General features: G+C 36.5%; 1 protein-coding gene across 3 annotated transcripts in view; it reads left to right on the top strand.

Moving 5' to 3' along the window:
• Positions 1–19,219, top strand: part of LOC132127716 (cAMP-specific 3',5'-cyclic phosphodiesterase 4D-like) — a 244,931-nt gene that overhangs the window by 49,108 nt on the left and 176,604 nt on the right. For all 3 annotated transcript variants that reach the window (XM_059539760.1, XM_059539759.1, XM_059539761.1), the window contains one exon: positions 14,007–14,239. In XM_059539760.1, the coding sequence (XP_059395743.1) occupies positions 14,007–14,239 (233 nt within the window). The remainder of the gene's footprint in view (positions 1–14,006; positions 14,240–19,219) is intronic.

A 19,219-nucleotide genomic window follows, 5' to 3' on the forward strand; every position in this document is an offset into this window, starting at 1 on the left:
AACAAACAGAGCGTTGCGTAATGTAGTGCATCAGACCAGCATCAATAATAATATCAAGTGAATCTCTTATCTGCATCTTAAGTTTATTGCCAATAATAATGACAGGTTTGCGAACGTGAACTCGGTGAGCTCGCGCAAAACACATCTTCAGCACAGCGACTCATTTAAACGCCTTTGATTGGCCGATGTGATCAACATACATGTCTGTGGTTGGCTACAATGCTCAACGTTGCAAAAGCACGTCAAAAGTACATTTAATGCAAAGGGAAAAATATAAATAAAAATTTAATATGCACTGTTCATGATTAGTTAATCGCGGCCGCTGTAATCTTATTCACATTTGTTTTTCTGATGAATTGTTTTGCTCTATGAGAAAGACAATTTAACAAAATATTCGGGACTTTACTAAAAACTTTCGGGGCTTAAGCCCCATTAGCCCAGCCCTAGCGCTGCCCCTCAATATTTTATATTTTTTGTTAAGCTGTTCTTGTTTTTACTAAAATCAAAATCAGGCTAATCAAAGAGAAGAGTGCTCTTACAAATCACGAGGGAGCGATTTGACCGCTGATTTTTCCTAACGTAATAGACTCGCTGTTTTTGCTGATGCTGAATCGTCTTTAGCATACAATACATTCATTACAAATGTAACTTTAAGTTAAACGTGTGTTTAAACTACACCTGGGGAAACTCACTTCACCTTCAGAGGATCTGTCCGGGGCAGTTCAGTCTCTGGTTGCAGGGCCACCGCACCGAAGCAGACTCGCTGTGTGTATGAGCCAGACTGAGCGAACGCCGCTCTGCACGTTTGAATCAGGGACGTAACTAAGTATTTGAGGGGCAGTGGGGAAGGGCGAATAATACATTTAAAATTAAAAATTAAATTGTTCACTTTTGGTAAATGTATTGGACATAGCGGTGGGTTATTTTTGTAAGTACAGTTTTTGGATCATTAAAGTTAGGGGGGCAGCAAGGCTCTAGAGTGGGGGGGCACCTGCCCCCCCTTGCCCCCCTGTAGATCCGCCCATGAAACAAAATATTGCATTCGGTACACACGTGCACCGTACTGAAAGCCCTGTACCGAAACGGTCCAGTACGAATACACGTACCGTTACACCCCTACTGATTAACTAGAACTTGTGTCATATAATGAAAGTAAAATGGCTGAGAATGTCTCTTCATGTTGACTTGTTATGCCATCCTGGGCTTTACAAAGGTTTTGAGAGTTTTCTAAACTTCAGTTTCCTTTGTAATCAGGAAATAAAAGGCTATAAAACATTTTTGGAAAGTAGATTTTAAAGTCTGAGGCTGACACATTAAGGCTCTGTCTATTGCAAAGGCTTGAAAATGTACTTTTTGCCATTTTCAGATCCACAGAGAGGTGTGTAAAACAAATGAGCATTGTCTTCCTACTAACAATTGTACATGGTGTAACCTTCAGCACTGACATCATAAATCCAAGATGCTGTAAAGAAATAAACGGGTCCCTTGCAAACAAGCATCACTGTGTTTCTTTAGTCTTGTATAGTCTGACTGCAGCTACATGCAGTTTGTCACGCTATCATCAGACAAATTTAGGTTATTAACATTATTCAAATGATTAACCACTTAATTTAATTAATAGCCGCTGTCTGTCATTTACTATTTATGATCTCTGTTCCAATCCAATGAGGATCAAGGTTAAATATGAATGACCAACAGGGAAATGCCTTCTGCTTTTAATAAAGGACTCTACATGTCATGTTGCTACTTAGAAATAAATTAGAAAATAATATGAATCTATGCTGCTTGATTTAATAAACCAATAAGCCTCCCCTATACATTATGCATAACAACACGTCTTAAACATGCATCCTTTAATGCCTTATTGCTTCTATCAAATGACAGCAGCTATGTGCTCCTTCTGGCATGTAATATAGCTTATTAACTTAACTGTAGATTTGTTGATCAGAACAGGTATGAAGAAATGTTTCATAACATCACCTGCTCACTGATGGATCCTATTGCCATCAGAATGAGAGTCCAAATAGCTGCTAAAAACATAGGGTTGGGTATCGTTTTCTTTTCTTTTTTTGCGATACCAGTGCCTAAACGGTGCCTGAACGGATACATAAAAAAAAATAATATATATATATAATAATAACATGAATTGGCCATCAGCATTATAAAGGCATGTAATGTCGGTTTCATTCTGATTCGGTTCTAGTACATACCGGGTGACATAGGTATCCAACCCCATAAAAACATTAACATAATCCACAAGTAATACACACAACTCCAGTCTTTCAATTAACATTTTATGAGATGAAAACCTGAATGTAAACAAATCAATTAAGACATTTTTAACGTTGCTTCTGGCTAAAATATCCAGAGTCCATTCACTGCAGATGATCCATTGTTGAGCAAGTGAAGTAATGCTAAATTTCTCCTAATCTGTTCCCATTAAGAAACAAACTCATCTACATCTTGGATGGCCTGAGGGTGAGTACATTTTCAGCAAATTTTCATTTTTGGGGGAATCATTCCTTTCATATAAAATAACAAATGCACATGATTGTTTTTACTATGTATCATCCAGTCTGGTTTTAGATTATTCTTTTATATTTATCATCATTAATAGAATCTTGTGTAAATCTTGTGCAAATCTCTTTTTTCTTTGTCATTTTTGCCCATTTCAGTCAGTCTCGAGCAAGTTTTTTTTTGTTAGCTGTTTTTTTTATTTAGCAGCCGTGTGACCTGAAATGACATTTTCATCTTACAAGTCATTCCTCATCTTCAATTGTTGCTCTCGGTGACAAGCGAATCCTTAAATCTTTTGTACATCATGCTGGCTAGAACATCTGAATTGAATAGGCGCTACATTTATCCCACGTACAGCAGACACACACCTCATAAAGCCCTCAGCAACACACACACAACCCTAGCCGCCTCAGCGATAAGCGTGTACATCGCTCTTCCTTCTCTCATTCCATCTTTCTGCCGCTCTCGTATACTCGTCCACTGTAAGCAGGCTGTTTATCTGAAGTTCCCTCCTGAAACGCTGCAGCAATTTTGCCTTGATTATTCAGCCTTTTTTGATTGCTTATTCTTTCAGAAAGCATTTTGCTCCTTAGCCTGAGGTGACCCTGAATTAATCATTTATGTGAGCACGGTGATTGTTGTTACCCTGTTCTACTCATTGCCCTCAATATTTGGAATGAATATTAATTTTCGAGCTCTGTGCTCTAATGTCTAAAGTCTTTTTTTCTGTCACTATTTTCTTTTTTTGTGGCATTCCATACTTTTATGAGAAGCATCTGAGACCGATAAAATGAGAAAATCTGATTTTTAATTTGCCACCATAATGCTTGGGTCTTGTGGATGGTTGTTAGGGAATGGTAGGGTTGCTAGGGTGTTCTGGCCTTGCAAACAGTATAAAGCCCCGTTTGCAAACAGTATAAATAATAAATATATAGATAACAATATTAGGATCCACACCAGTGAAATTACAGCTAGATTTAGGAATTTTAGGACTAGGGCTGTATAAAATTATAAAAACAATAAAAATATAATTTATTTTTGTAGTTTTTATTTTTTTATATTTATATTTGGCTATTAATTTTTGTAATTTTTATATAGTATTTTAAGTTTTAAGTTTGTGAATATTTAAAAGTCAGAACACTTGTTTGTAGTACAATGTTGTGGGACAAATGTAATAATTATTGTTTAAATCATCTGTTAAAATACATAAATTCAATGGAAATCACTAAGATAGTAATGACACTTGCATTAGCCAGCACTAGTGTTGTCAAAAGACCCGGTACTTCGGAATCTAGTCAGTGCAAAAAATTTTTAAATGTGACGGTACCAGGTTTCTTTAAGTACCGGTAGTACCGAGGTCCCGTTCAAACCCGGTTCAGCGCTATGATTTCCGCGAAGCAGAAAACGAGGACGGAATCTCAAAATCCAGTCATGAAAATGAAACTTACATTTTAATATGGACAGACACATAATTTAAATAAATTAATCAAATCAAATCTCCATATGGACCAGTATCTGTAAATGTTAAGCCTTAAAAGTTGTTTGAAAGATGAATCCGTGTTCTGCGCGTCTCTGTGTGAATTAATGAATGGCAGAGACGTGCGGGTTTGTTTACTACATAAACTGAAGCGCATGACGCTTGCATTAATTTCAGCATCTGAGCTTCAGAGTTCTCTCTCCATCAAGCGATCTGAACTTTTCAGTTCATCTCAATGGACGCACAGCGCACCTGTATTTGATGCTCTGTAAACTCTCTGTGAAGGAGCACGACTCACCGTCGCTTTATTGATAGCGCTGTTTCTCACACATGCAAAGAGAGAGCGAGTGAGAGTCTTACCACGCTGAATCGACACGCTATATGTAAACTATTCTTTGTTGTCTTCTCCTGTCAAAATAATGGAGTTCATTTAGAATTTTTCATATTAATTTTCGAACAAGCAGAAGACATACCGGTTTCTACGGTAGTGGGCGGAGCTAATGCGCAAATGGCAATTTCATTGGCTGGCGCTGATCTAGTACCGTCCCTGTTTTGATTTCAGCAAATCAGTTTGACCGAACGCAGACAACGTGATTAATATTCATGAACCCAGAAGCTCATCAATTCATAGTGCATTGTATATACATTAGTATGATAGTAGAATTAGTAGTAGTATTATCTTTTAATAATAATTAATATGATCTATTACTATTTTTTTTTACAGAAACCCTCAATGACCAAAAATATCTTAACCATCACCACCAGTCTTAAGTTCAGTTAAAATGACAAATATGCATTCATTAGGCCTAAAAATTAATTTTTACATAAAGGCATTGTGCTAGAAATATTACTATTATTTAGTAAAATGTATGTGATACAGCTTCTACTGTTGAAAAAATTTATAAAACTTTATTTTTTAAAGAAATAAATCACAGTATTTCTTCCATTTTTTTAATTTTAATAGCAAATCCCCTTTATTTACCAAAAAAAAAATGTGTTTAAATTTCATAAATTAAAAGACAAATTAAATTTGAGTGAAACTTGTTTACTGTTTTTCATAATTATATAACTTGTAGAAAAACTTTAAACACAATTGTAAATAAGTATAAATAATGGCATTGGTTTTATTTTTAGTGCTAAAAAGTTATTTTTTTTTAATTAGCATATTTTTGTGTTTCGCTTTGGTACCGAAATTGGATTTTCGTGGATTTTCACTGGTATCGGTACCGAATACTGAAATTTTGGTACCGTGACAACAGACTTTCACTGCAGAATCATGAGTCATGACCTTGGAAGGGCAGTAGTGGTGACCATGCGTTCAGATGTTGTGGATTCCGGCGTCATGCTCAACTGAGACATGTAAAAGATTCACTCAAGCCTGAGAGCTTCAGCTAATCTCTCTTATGGTTCACACACATGCCCCATGTGTAAATGGTCTGTAGATTACACTTGCAGCATTTTCCTTTTCAATTTTACCTTTAGAATTAAAGTTGCCTTGTTATATCTGTTTTGATTGGTTACCATCTGTATACTGTACTGAATATAAACATGATTGTTTGTGTTTTCAATGACCCATTTTGCTTGGTTTTTCATAAACTGTCTGAGAAAAGTGTGCGGTGTCTACACAACATATTAAACTCGTATATTTTAAAAGAGTGAAAAAAATCTTGTTTTTTTTCTCAAAATATGACCCTTTAAAACACTTCTACTCTCAAGGGTTGTAGCAGATGCTGAGATTTGAAAAGTACTCATGAATTTTACATTAGTATAGAGTTTGTAAGCCATTAGACCCCAAAGAGTCTTACAGCAGTGTTAGAGTATATTTAAATGATTGGTGATTGCTTAAGCTTTCATTACAAACATGGCACAGTTGCAGAGTAATATTGAAAAGGGGGAATGTTTGTTGTTTTATCAGAATAGCTTGCGATCGCTCCCCTCTGTTACACCAACTTACTTTATGCAATTAAAATGTTCATGTGACTTCACAGAATCGCTGTAGTTTGGAGCAGTATCTCTTATTCCAGCTTACAGTCTGTCGGGCTGCTTTCTTTTGTCGCCTTACATGTCTAAAAATATAACCCAACTGTGAGGGCTTAGACAAAGTTATTGCTTCAAACACAGAACCAACAGCCTGCTGACGGCAATTTTCCTAGTCATCTCTCTGAGGGTTAGACTGGGGTTACAGCCGTGCATCCTGGGACATATGGCGTTATGTATCGAGTGTGACGCTTGTGACTGTAATTCACTGAGTTTTGGAGCCAATCCTGAGCTAATGGAAAAAAAATCGAGTGTGCTTTCTGTCTGACAAGTAGGTCTTCAGGTTGTTCGTTTGAAATGTGTAAGAAAAAGTATCACAAGCTCATTTGGGAGTAGCAATTATACCATTTTAGAAATGGGCGCTGGAGACTTAATGGGTCTTAAATGGCCGGAAAAGGCCATTAGAAGATATTTGTAGAGAATGATGGAGGAAATGGGTGCAGAACAAACCCGTGGCACTATTTAACTTCAGTGTGTAGCTCATCCTGCAGCATTTGTGCTCTAGACATGAATGATTCCTAAGTTCATTAGGTGTATAAATCGGACGTTTCGGCACAATACGATCTGACATTTATTCCCAGTGATATAGCATTTACCCATACCTCAAAACATGCTGCTATGCGATTGCAATTTAAGTAGATTTAGGGGGTTGTGATCGATATACTGATATTGTGATGATATGTGCCTATTTTATACAACCAGTCACTTTTTTATTAACTCACAAAAGCAACCAAAATATAAGATGAACATTTAATTGAATTAGAAAATTACAAGTCCTATTTGTCCGTTTTGACGTCCACAACAAAAAACAAAAAAAAAGTTTCTTAAAGCCTTCATGAAATCAAAATGAACAGAACTTATTTTTTATGGAATATGGCTGTTTATAATAAATTATCTGTGCATAATTAAATCCTGCCTTACATTTTTTACGAGAAGCCATTTCACTGGGATATACTGTATGTCACATAGGGAAGAAAATGCCCTCACAATCTCAGTTTCACGCTGACTTTATATAATATCGAAAAAGTCTTCCAAATATGAAAATAAATCAAGTCACAAGGGATCATCAGTCATCTGATGGCTTCATATTATTGGCTTGTTAAGCAAGACAAGCAATGACAACAATCAAAATATCTATAAAATTTCAGATCTAGTATCCTCATTAGGTTGTACAACAAAATGAGGTACTACAGATGTTGAAAAATCTTTATACATAAAAAGAAATGTCCAATTTTTTAAACAAACAAATATTTGATGACAGCTCAGTCAAATAATAATCTATTGTACAGTCTTCTAGTAGTTTCATTTGTGAGGTTTCCCTTTAGGACATTGTGTGCAAAATAAAGGTGCATAAAAAATCTGCAATTTCTCACAAACCATAAAACTTTGAGCATTATTTCATAAACCGAAAACAAGCAGAACAATTTGGGGAGGCACATATAATTGCAATTTAATGATAATAATAATAATAATACTTATTATTATTATTATTATTATTATTATTATTAAATAATAATTTATTAAAAAATTATTAAAAAATAATTTTAATTTTATTTGTTTTATATATATATATATAAAAACACTTTAGGAAAAACGTAAACAAAACATGGAAAAACATGCTGATACACATGATTACACATTTTGTGCAAAGTGGGTTCATCCCATAGGCGTAATGGTTATTATACTGTACAAACTGTATATTCTATGGCCCTACACCAACCCTACACCTAACCCTAACCCTCACAGGAAACTTTGTGCATTTTTACTTTCTCAAAAAAACTCTATGATTTATAAGCGTTTTAAAAAATGGGGACATGGGTTATGTCCTCATAAGTCACACTCTCCTTGTAATACCTGTGTCATACCCATGTCATTCATTATACAGAATTTTGTCCTGATATGTCACAAAAACAAGAGCACACACACACACAAACACACACACACACACACTGCATTACATTGCATTGATGCATCATGTTGTTTGTTATCTTTGTAATTTGATTGATGTATCAGTTCATATCGATGTATCATTACACCCCTACAAATCATCATGTGTTTTGTTGATCATCTTAGCAACTATATATTAACCATTCACAGCACTCTAGTATCAAATCTATTTTTTCTTACCATGCAAATATTACCAGCAATAATTACGTTAATATTTATAATCTAACTTAGTACACAAGATAGTTTATGACCTCTTTCATTGAATATCTCTCTTTTCGCTTCATAAGCTGCCTTTGATTATATAAGTGTGTGTATTTAGAAGGTCGCATTTCCTTGATAAAAGAATAAAATCTCAGTATTTCACAGCGATCATCTCCACTGACGCAGACTGTAATTGCTAAGCCATTATTGTATCGTTTCACATTTCATGTTTAAACCAGTACTGGCAAATCCATTTATCATTTTCACTGCTCGGAGATAAAAAAAAAATTTTGGGCCAGAAAGTTTTAATCTCTGTCAAGAAGATGTGCTGAATGATAAAATATCCTAATGGTCACACGAAGCCGGCAGTGCAATGCATTTGCATAATTGGATTCCACGTTAACATCATAACGTAACGTGTGCATTGTGAAGCATGAGTAAGCAACGTCAGAACACGATTATCAAACTCATCGCGATGCACCGATTAGCATTCTTCATTTGTGGGGAAGTTCATTCACCCTGCGATGCTAATTGATTCAAGATCAACTACACATACGACATCCTCCAAAAGAGCTTCCTCCAAAAGAATGATAGCGTCCTTATTTGTGATTCAAGCGGGAATTCATAGGTTGCAGAAGTGGCATGGAGAATGATCACTGCAGCTGAAGAGAGGGAGAACTCAAGGTTGTTTGTCTTTTGTCAGACAATGTTCTCTGGCTCAGCCTCTCATGTAGATATCGAACCGAGTCACATGGTTGCAGGTTAAAGTCGCTTTCCTCTACAGTTAAGGACCCTTGTGCCACCTCTCGTGGCTTTTAAGGCCTACATCATGGATGTGCATTCAAGAATGCGATTCCCGAGGGAAAATAGATACTTTGATCCTCAAATAAAATGGACCCAGCATCAGTCAAATAATAATTGTAGTATCTGGTGAAGCATTGAAAGTCAACATGAATTACTGCTTTTTCAATACATATTCCTGGTTTCATTGTGCAAGATTTATTGGTAATTCCTACGAATATTTGTCTGTTCTTGTAAATTTAATTTCACCAGAGCATCACTTTTTTTAATTGCTGCTTATATACTTTTAAAAAAAAAATCTAAGTTTTAAATAAAACAGATTATTGGAGTACATTTTTACAAGAAAAAATTTCAGTCTATATACTTCATAATTGTATGTTTATTTCCAAGTGTTACTAGCAGTTATTTCAGTGAAAATTGTTACTGTACCTATTTTTTTCAAAAATGTTTTTATCTTCCAGTGGATAAAATCATGCTTTTTTTTCCACTGGATGTCCCGTTTTTATGGCATATTACAAAAGTAAAAACGTTGTAAACATTATTTCATGTGGATTTTAAAAGTAATGAAAAATCTTTCAAGAAAATTAAGCAATTCATCTCTCTCGAGTCAATCAAGGCATCTAAGAGAAGGTTAGGAGTTTAAAAAAGCCAAAAGATAACTCATGCCGTCTGATCTACGAGATTAATCTGATAAATGGTTTCTCAGTTATTAACAGGAACAGCCTTTGAATGGCGAAGAACGGTACTACGCTGATCTCTCCCGTTGCACACAGGCTCCTGTAACTCCAGGGATACCTTGACTGATGGATGAGTGATGAAACAGCCGATTTATTCCCTGAACCCTGTAAAACTTCACACACTGGATGGATGTATGCTGATTTTTTTCACTTTCTGAAACACTGTCAGGCCATCCAGCTAGGCATAAATAACACTGAGGGATAGGGCTGTGTTTGTCTGCTCTGTGAAGGACGAGCAGGCTGATGGCGTAAATTGTGTACACACACACACACACATACACACACACACACACAATTAGTTGTAATATTTGCATGAAACAACATCTGCCTTGCAGTCCTATTGAGTGAGTCAAGGGTGTTTGGAGTAAAGAGAACCATCTCAGTCTCTCTGAGTGAATTGACTACTGGCTCTTTTAATATACGGTCAATGACTAAACGAAAGTAGCTACTGTGCAACGACATGAATATTTTAGCTCATCCTCCAGTGATGGAGGTGGCCGTGTTCTCCTACTGCAAGTCAATTCAGGAGCCTTATCATTTGCAGAGAGCAATGGTACACCTGTGATTAATTTACCATCAGGGGCAGTTAGTATCTGTATCATTTCATGCAGGAAAAAAACATTTGGTTGCATCCCATCATACTCTGGATATGACCTAATATTTATTGAAAGTAAAAGTAATGTGACATACAGCCAAGTATGGTGACCCATACTCAGAATTTGTGCTCTGCATTTAACCCATCCAAAGTGCACACACACAGCAGTGAACACACACACACACACACACACACACCGTGAACACACACCTGGAGCAGTGGGCAGCCATTTATGCTGCGACGCCCAGGGAACAGTTGGGATCGGTGCCTTGTTCAAGGGCACCTCAGTCGTGGTATTGCCGGCCCGAGACTCGAACCCACAACCTTAGGGTTAGGAGTCAAACTCAAACTATGTATACGGTTCACTCCTATTCAAAAGTTTAGGGAGTAAGAAAGAAGTATCAACAAGGCTGTATCTATTTGATTAAAAAATACAGTAAAAACAGTAATATCATGAAATATTATTACAATTTAAAATATTAATTTTCTATGTGAATATGTTGTGAAATGTAATTTATTCCTTTGATCTAAAGCTGAATTTTCAACATCATTACTCCAGTCTTCAGTGTCACATGATCCATCAGAAATCATTATATGCTGCTAAAGAAACATTTCAGACTATTAATGTTGAAAACATTTGCATAGTTTAATTTTTCAAGATTCTTTGATGAATATAAAGTAAAAAAAAACAGCACACAAATACAGCATATATTTTGAAAAGATTTACATGTATCAAATATTATAAATAGCTTACGTTTCTTCCCCGCTGCAGAAACCACCACAGTGCCAACAAAATTATTCTTTTTTTGTAGGGCTACACAATAAATCGCATGCGACTGATGAATTTGTCTTATTAATGTTAGTAATTTCAAAATTACATTTTAATTTTACATTTTATTCCACCATGCAAAATAGTTCAAATGCATGGTTTATATTAATACAGAATTAATATGAAGTATTTTCCAGTTCTGAACATGGCCTGCTCAGTCAAATCTGTTATTATAAACATCTATTGATCAGTTCTGGTTGTTTTTAGGCCTCTCAGTCAATCTAGCTTTTAGTAGCTCTCAAGCATGACTCATGCTCCATTGTCCAGAGCAAGATGTTCAAACGTTCAAGCCCACGCCCAACCGATAACCTCTGCCTGCTGCTTCTTCCCAGAATACATTGGGCAAATAGTTGAAATTAGCCTCACATTCCCCTTTCTCTGTTTTCTCGCTGAACAAAGTCCCTCATTCTACCGTGAGCCACAGGTGGAGGGTTCACTCCTTTTGTTCCGCTGCGTGCTGTGCCATTCAAACCATTGCTGTGATCTGCATCACCACAGCCGCTTTGAAAGACTATTTTAAACCCCCTGTCTCCCACCCACCCCTCCAGACATAACTTTGACTCTATAATAACACTGCACATCATCTTATTGTGTTTCTGCAATTTCCATGATATTGTGCCGTCTGTCTCCAGACAACCAACCAACTGGGTTTCTTTTACTAATTCCGTCCCCTTGTTAGTCACATGGATACATTTTATGTGCCTTCCGTGTGAGATGTTTCTCAGACTATAAATGAAGCCCTTGATGCTTTGTGCTGGGGCCGCGGCTTTCAACGTACCCACAGGCTTCAGTGGATGAGTCAAACTACTCATATAATTATGAATTGTGCATTAGGGACTTATTGCAAAAAGGGAAAATAGAGGTGAGCTTTAATTTGATAGCCGTTTTGATACTTTTGGTTTACGTGCAGTCAGGATGAATGCATCAAGTTATTGGTCCAGTTAATAGAGAGAGCAAGGACTTGAAATATGAAGTTATAGCAACACACTTTTGTGGGCAAATGAAATCATGCAAAATGCAAATGAATGACGCTGTCTCTTTTTCACGGAAACCTCTCTTTTTTTTAAGTTTTGTTTTTATACTTACGGACTACTTATGCTAATAAAGTAGTAGCTTGGGAAATGCAAAACACAGAGGCTTCGTTACCTTTCTTCTGACAGCAGCCTTTCCATCTCATTGCATCACAGTTAAACAATCCCTATGGGATGTGCACCATTAATGGATGCTGCACACATAATGTTTGCCTTCACTGGAAAAAGCACAAGTAATGTAAACACAGCCTATTAGGTGGTTCTCTAGGGCTGTTTGTGGGCATCGTAGAGTGTACCAGGGGAATTAACTGTATTGTATTGTATATATGTACTTTTCTCGCTGTCTTCATGGCCATCTTTATTAACAGATCGCTGTTAAAGAGAGCCCAATCTTTGATTTATTTCGGAGAATTTGTGTTGGTTAAATGTCCCATAAATAATGATGCATGACAGAACATTTGACAGCTTAATAATTAATGACTGTATGCACAGAAAACAAGCTTTTTGGACAATTTTCTGCTTGCTTTTTTGGACACCATGAGAGGCTGTTTATAAACTAAGTGCCTCTATTCAGTTTATTAAATGCGGCATTCTAATGAGGCAGTAAGTGCATTATAAAAATATGACAAGATATATAACTTTATAATTGTATTTGTTGCACATTTTACCGTGCTTTTTTTCACTGAGAAAAAAATATTTTCGGCAATTTTCAATTGCCGGCAATTTTGTTGGAATGGCGCTTTTCCAGAGATTCGATGCCAACTTCGCCTGATATTGCCCCAAATTTGTGAAGGATTTCGGCCTACAATGTTTAGCACAAACACGTAACGATAAGCCAGTGGGAAGGGTTGAAGGAACCGCGTCATTAAAAATGAATTTAATCCACTGGTCTCTGATAGCTAGGTTCGTTCTTGGTAGAGAAAACACATTTACATGTTGATTCTGGCAGTCAACCACAGAGCAACTCTTTCTCGACTGAATATGAGGGGGAGAGGGGAAGGGCGAGCTTCCTGCTGCGTTGTCCATATATGGTATATCCTGCCTCGTCTTGACGTCAAGACGAAGAAGAAATCAAAATCTCGTATTTGAGTGTGCGTGCACGTGGGCTATTTTACAAACCCTGAGGTAAACAAACGCTTCACTTTTAAATATCGGCTTCCCGGCCAGTGTATAATCGTTAGGCAATCATAACATACATTGATTCTCATGGAAAAGTGAAAATTGTGGGTCATGACTCCTTTAAATAGTTAGTTAAATAGTAAAACCTGCTATATTACAGTAATAAGTATCACAGCTGAGAGTAATAGCTTCAGACACATTCTTTTAATTTTGAGGGGAAATGTGCATTTGGTTTTGTTTATTATATGTTTTGAATTCTTTCCTTTTGATGTTGATCACAAAAAAGATATGCAATATTAAGATTTGATCAAATCTTTCCACAGAGCACATTTGTGACATCCATAATTGTAATCATAATTATTAGAAATTAGATTAATTGTGCTGCACTAATTCTAAGACATTTTCATGAGTAGAAACTGAAATAATATAGAAAACAACACATGAGGCAAACTGATTCATGGAATGTATCTTGCCTCATTTGATTTGGTACTCTGACAAGCGGCTGATCTAGGAAGTGTGTGTGTGTTTGTAAATGTGTGTAGTTTACTGCCCCTTTCCTTCCCTTTTATATGAATGCAACTCAAAATATCATAAACCAGAAATGTTTGTGTAAGGGAGTGTACTCCACACCATCTGCCCTGCCTGTGCATTGTCTATTTCACATGGCTCTGTGAAAGGGAGAGCGCTAGTAAATGGTAAGTTTGTGTTGTGCCAGGTGTGCGATGGGTCCCCAGAGTACTCAGAGGCAGAGGAAGAAGCTGGTTCAGGTGTTGAGCTCTTACAAGTACGAAGACGTTCCAGTCGGAATCTGCAGCTGCCCCCGTTGATCTTCCGGCAAGCTGAGCAACATGACTGGAACAGCAAAGAGACTGAGCCAGTCGCCCGTCCAACCACTCTGGCGCTGCGCACCCCCCCGCTCATCGCCATCACATCTGCTGACGCCGGCAGGTGAGCAAAACAGCCTTTTGTGTGGATGCGTAAAATTTGGACAATCCATCTTATTGTGCTGTTTTCAAGATGTAAGTGAGATGCGGATGAGTTTGGTTGATGCATTTATTTCCTGACATGCCTCTAAATATATTTTAATATTTCCTTTCTTTGTCGCTTACTGGCAAAGATGAGAAGTTTAAAGAACAAAGGATGCACATGCTGCTACATAGGATGATGAAAAATATTCTTGTTGCACATGCTTGTTGCCTCATAAACATGACTAAATAAGTACAGTATTATTCAGTAACACTTCAGATGTTAGTGTTGACTATAAGTGACTTTGCAAGTACATGTCAACTAGTCATTAGGGTGTTTGTAGACTGCATGCTTAATATCTGCTAATACTTTATTTTGATGATCCCCTAAAGACTCTCTACTGATTACGTATTCTCCTAAAGTTGTGCACATCCAAATGACTCTTAATTAGCTTCAGGTGCAAGGCAAAAAATAACAAATAATTAACAGAAAAATAATGTCTGCAGACTGAAATTTTTGCTTTGGAGCTGTAATTTCAGTGTGTGGACAATTTTTTCTTTGTAACTTATTGAACCTAATCTAACAGTCTACTAATACTCCAATGAGAGGTAGTTGTAGTTGCAAAGGTACTCATAGTCAAATGAATTTCTGAAGGCGACCATGAAAATAAAGTATAACCTATAAACTTTCTTCAACAGTGCACAAAACGCATGCAAAATAAACTGTCAACAATCTAAATTGCAACTAAATTATGATGAATTCTAATGTGCTTCCTTATAATTCCTTATAATTGACTTCCCTAAACAGATAAATATGCCCTTGTTGTGGCATTTCATGTTGTAAATGTGATCATTAAATGGAAAAATATAAGGACTTGTATCCACTATAATTTTTCTGTGCCAGGTCAAAAATCTATCATAACATAAAAATAATTGGTTGTCAATTGTTTCATCTTTAATGCACCAAGTTTTTTTTTCAACCCACATGGTCATTTGTGAAGAACACATTGTGGGAGTCTTTATACAAACACTTGGATATTTCTCAGCAGTGGCGTTTCATCATCGCCAGTGATAGAAATGTAAGAATGAAGTGGGCATGGCGATAAAATCGACTGCTTAGGCTTGGGCAAAGACTGGCTTCACTACCAGCTCCTCAAATCCTGTTTAGAGTGAGAAGTTCTTTGGTGGGAGGGCTAGATTAGAACACACTTTGACATTTTGTCCAGTTTCACCCTGTTGCTGTTTTTCTGTCACTTATCATCCATGCAGCCTGTTCCTTCTTTGATGGACTCTTTAAAGAGGCAGAGCTGAAGGATGTCTCTCCAGGGCCTCAAGGCGATGGATGAAAGAGAATTTGTGGCTTAAGATCAGTTTCTTATTAGGTATCCAACATTCAATGTCATTTATCTGTGAATTTCTTGCGTCTAAATTTTTAGGTGATACTAGAATTTATTCAGGAATTTAGGTGCACCTATTTTAGGTGATACTATTTCACACTTGATTTTCACATTTACTGAAGACAACATGAGTGCAGCTTGCCTGTGCAGAACTTTGTGGGTGTTGTGGGTGGTTGCTTACAGGCAAAAAAGCCCACTCCCAATATTCAGGATGAGGTTGGATTGGTGTTTTTATAGTCTTAAACTGGGATGTAAAGTTTTCACTTTGGGCTTAGTAGCTACCGGTTTGCTTTTAAAAAAGTAAACTTCCCTTAATTAGACTTCAAATTTGTAAACAGATGAGGTATTGAAAAGCCATGCATTTCAGTTTTGTTCAGTGGAAATTAGTCTTTTTTATAAATTAGATTTTCTTTTGAAATATGACAATCAGTAATCCGTTAAATATTATTTAGGAACTGTATTTTTATTGATTCAGTTGGCTTTATTTCAACCATTATTCCTGAAAATATTATGTAGGGTTGCATTTCAGCTGTGACTCCTGGCATTTTTAGACGAGATTGTTTAGGGTTTAAAATGTTAAGACTGTGAAGTCTCACATGAACTACTACTGTACAGAGTTTTATCGGGCCAATATAGCATCAGCCCCATGAATATTTCATCAGCTGTGTTGACTTCAGGGCTTGAAAATGAAAAAAAAAATTCAATCGGTTCACTCCGAGCAATATCGATATTTTAACGTTTCTTTTCTGCGTTCCTCTAATATTATTACCGTTCCGAAACCGGTTCGGGTGGAAGAAATACCGGTTAATAACGTTATTTTTTAAAAACAATAATATTTGCCTAATAATAATAATATAATAACACTTTAAAGACAAAGTATTTTTAAGATATTTAAAAATGTTTGCTGCATTGTTAAAAGAAAAAAATAACATTATAAGATTGCGTTTTGAGAGTAAAAAAATAAAAAGTTGCGGCTCACGTCGCATTTTATTAGCTCTATTACTTCCGAAATGATAAAAGCTAAAATGCCTGTAGTCTAAATGTTTAAAAACATTATAAAAACAGTTATTAGTTAAGGCTAAAAAAATGTCAATCCATAACAAATTAATCTAAGGTGAAGCTGATGCCTACCTCTCTCTTTCTGCACGAATCCAAATATTTCCATGTTCCTGACGTATCTGGATGCTAAAATGTTATTTAATATAACAAATATAGAATAATAGTAAATTTATAATAAGTAACGCTGTATATGCGTCCGAAAGTTGGACTCAAAATTTCATTCTAAGAATTATTTTGAGGTTAATATAGCAAATGAAAACTGTTCAGCTTCCGGGAAATTTGAGAAGTTCCACTAGGCTATTTTAGTTCCCCTCACTCCACAACAAAATAATTTCAATTAACAGTATTTAGAAAAGAACAAGAATTAAAAATATAAGAAGCTATAGCAATATTAACGACAAACTAAAACGAATTAATTTAGGCTAAAGCGAAACTGAAACCAGCGGGTCTCTCATTCGACACAAAATCAAAGTTTCGTATTTGCGATGTATTTGAATGACAAATGATTATACAAAATAGCCTAGTGTTTATTATGGCTTAATGTTTGTAAAATTTTTGTGTCTGCATTATGTCTATTTCTGAATGAAATAATATTTTTTTTTCTCTCTCTAAAAAACGTATCGGCTATACAAGTTTTCTCTCTCTCTCTCTCTCTCTCTCTCTAATATATATATATATATAATACGTAGCGTATTTTAAACATGCAGCAAACATTTTTAAATATTTTGATAATTTACTAAGAATAATTAAATTACTTTTTAAACCGTTTAACTGATTATTAATCGGTCAAAATTAGCTGATACAGTTTGCTGAATGAACGAATTAGCAGAGCTTGTATAAGTTTTTGTCATCGCTGAATCTTTCTCAGACGTTTCCAAATGTCGAAATTGGTTAGCGCATCTATCTGTGCATGATAATGTCCAATGCCCCCGGCGAGCGGAGCTTCTCAAAGTTGGGAATAATCAAAGGAGAGCTGCGGTCCTCAGTTGGTCAGGAAAAGCTAAGCATGTTGGCGCTTGAGTGTAGAATGCACATGCACCAACGCCGAGAAAAAAGGCCATTTTTGCGCTGCGCCATCAGGCCCTGAAGGCGGTGAATTGTCATTGAGACTTGCCTATGATGAGTTCACAGCTGAGCGGACATTTCACTTGCTGGCTTCAGCGTCATATTTGCATATGCCGGAGTCTACTGGAATTCGTGATTGGTTGACAGCAAATTTCAAATATTAAATGGAACGATAAAATAACGTTATTAACCGGTTATCGGCCATTTCAAATTTTCGATTCTGTTCGGAACTTTAAAATTTGATTTCGTTTCTGTTTCTGGTTCTGTTCCTGTCAAAATTTCGTTTCCGGTTTTTGTTTTCGTTCCTTGAACCGGTTCGGAGAGTGCAAGTTCTTGCATTTTAAAGATTTGGCATGTTTTTGAGTAGGTTTAACAAACAGCTGACGTTCTACCTGAGCCGGCAACATGAATACATGCATGTGTCAAATACGGCCTTATTCTATAACACAGAGAAATCAGTGGCACCCCGCCATTCACAATCAATTTCCTCTGTGGCTATTCATTGAAAAGCTGCGTCATCTTGGAGCTACATTTTATATTTAGGCCAAACTAGACGTGCACTGCTGTAGTGTTTTAGAGTGGCAGGATTCAATCAAACCTTATTGACTGGGTACAATCTCCTTTCATTAACGTCTAATAGTTTACAAGGTTAGATGAAAAGATGGAAGTGCTGCTAAGAACCAAGGACAGAATTATTTTTTTTTGAAAAAAGGTCTTCTCTTATGTTGCCCCGCAGAGAAAACACTGTTAGACCCCTTCACGTTGTTGGGAATGAGAAAGTAATTTCCTGTCAGGTTCTGAATCACAGACATCCAGTTTAAATGTCACAATGATTGCAAGTCATATAAATCATAAGTCATTTGCCCTGTAAAGTGAAATTAATAGAGTACCTGACGCACTTTCCTGTGATTGCATTACAGATTTTCTGATCTATACAAACTGTGGAGATCTTTGCTGCTTTCTAAAGAAGTTTCCTGGATGTATTGTCCGGTTTGGCCCCAGTCATGGTTCATTTATAATTCATTCAGTGTGTGCTACTAACTCTCACTGAATTTCTTCAACATGCTAACACATTTTGCCGGCTCTGCTGCTGATTGGGTCGATTTGACTGGCTCGTTGGCCACCCTGTTAGTGACACTATGACTGTTTAAATCAGCTTTAGCACTGATACTGCTGAACGGTGTTCTTTTAAGTCTAAAGTACATTATACTATCCTAAACACCTGCCATTGAGGCTGACCTCAGCAGATTTTTTTTTTTTCTAGATACAGCTTGGCATATTCAAAGTCAGAAGATGTTCATAGTTTCACAGTCACATGAAAATAGGAATTTGTCTCTTTCCAAAGCCTTGCTGTGCTGGATTGGCAATATCAGCAGCCTGAATCAGCCATGGACCGGAATACAATTTTTCTGTGTCTGGTGAGTCATTTTCTGCCCCTTGAT

The sequence above is a fragment of the Carassius carassius genome, chromosome 45, assembly GCF_963082965.1.
Source record: "Carassius carassius chromosome 45, fCarCar2.1, whole genome shotgun sequence".
Taxonomy (NCBI): domain Eukaryota; kingdom Metazoa; phylum Chordata; class Actinopteri; order Cypriniformes; family Cyprinidae; genus Carassius; species Carassius carassius.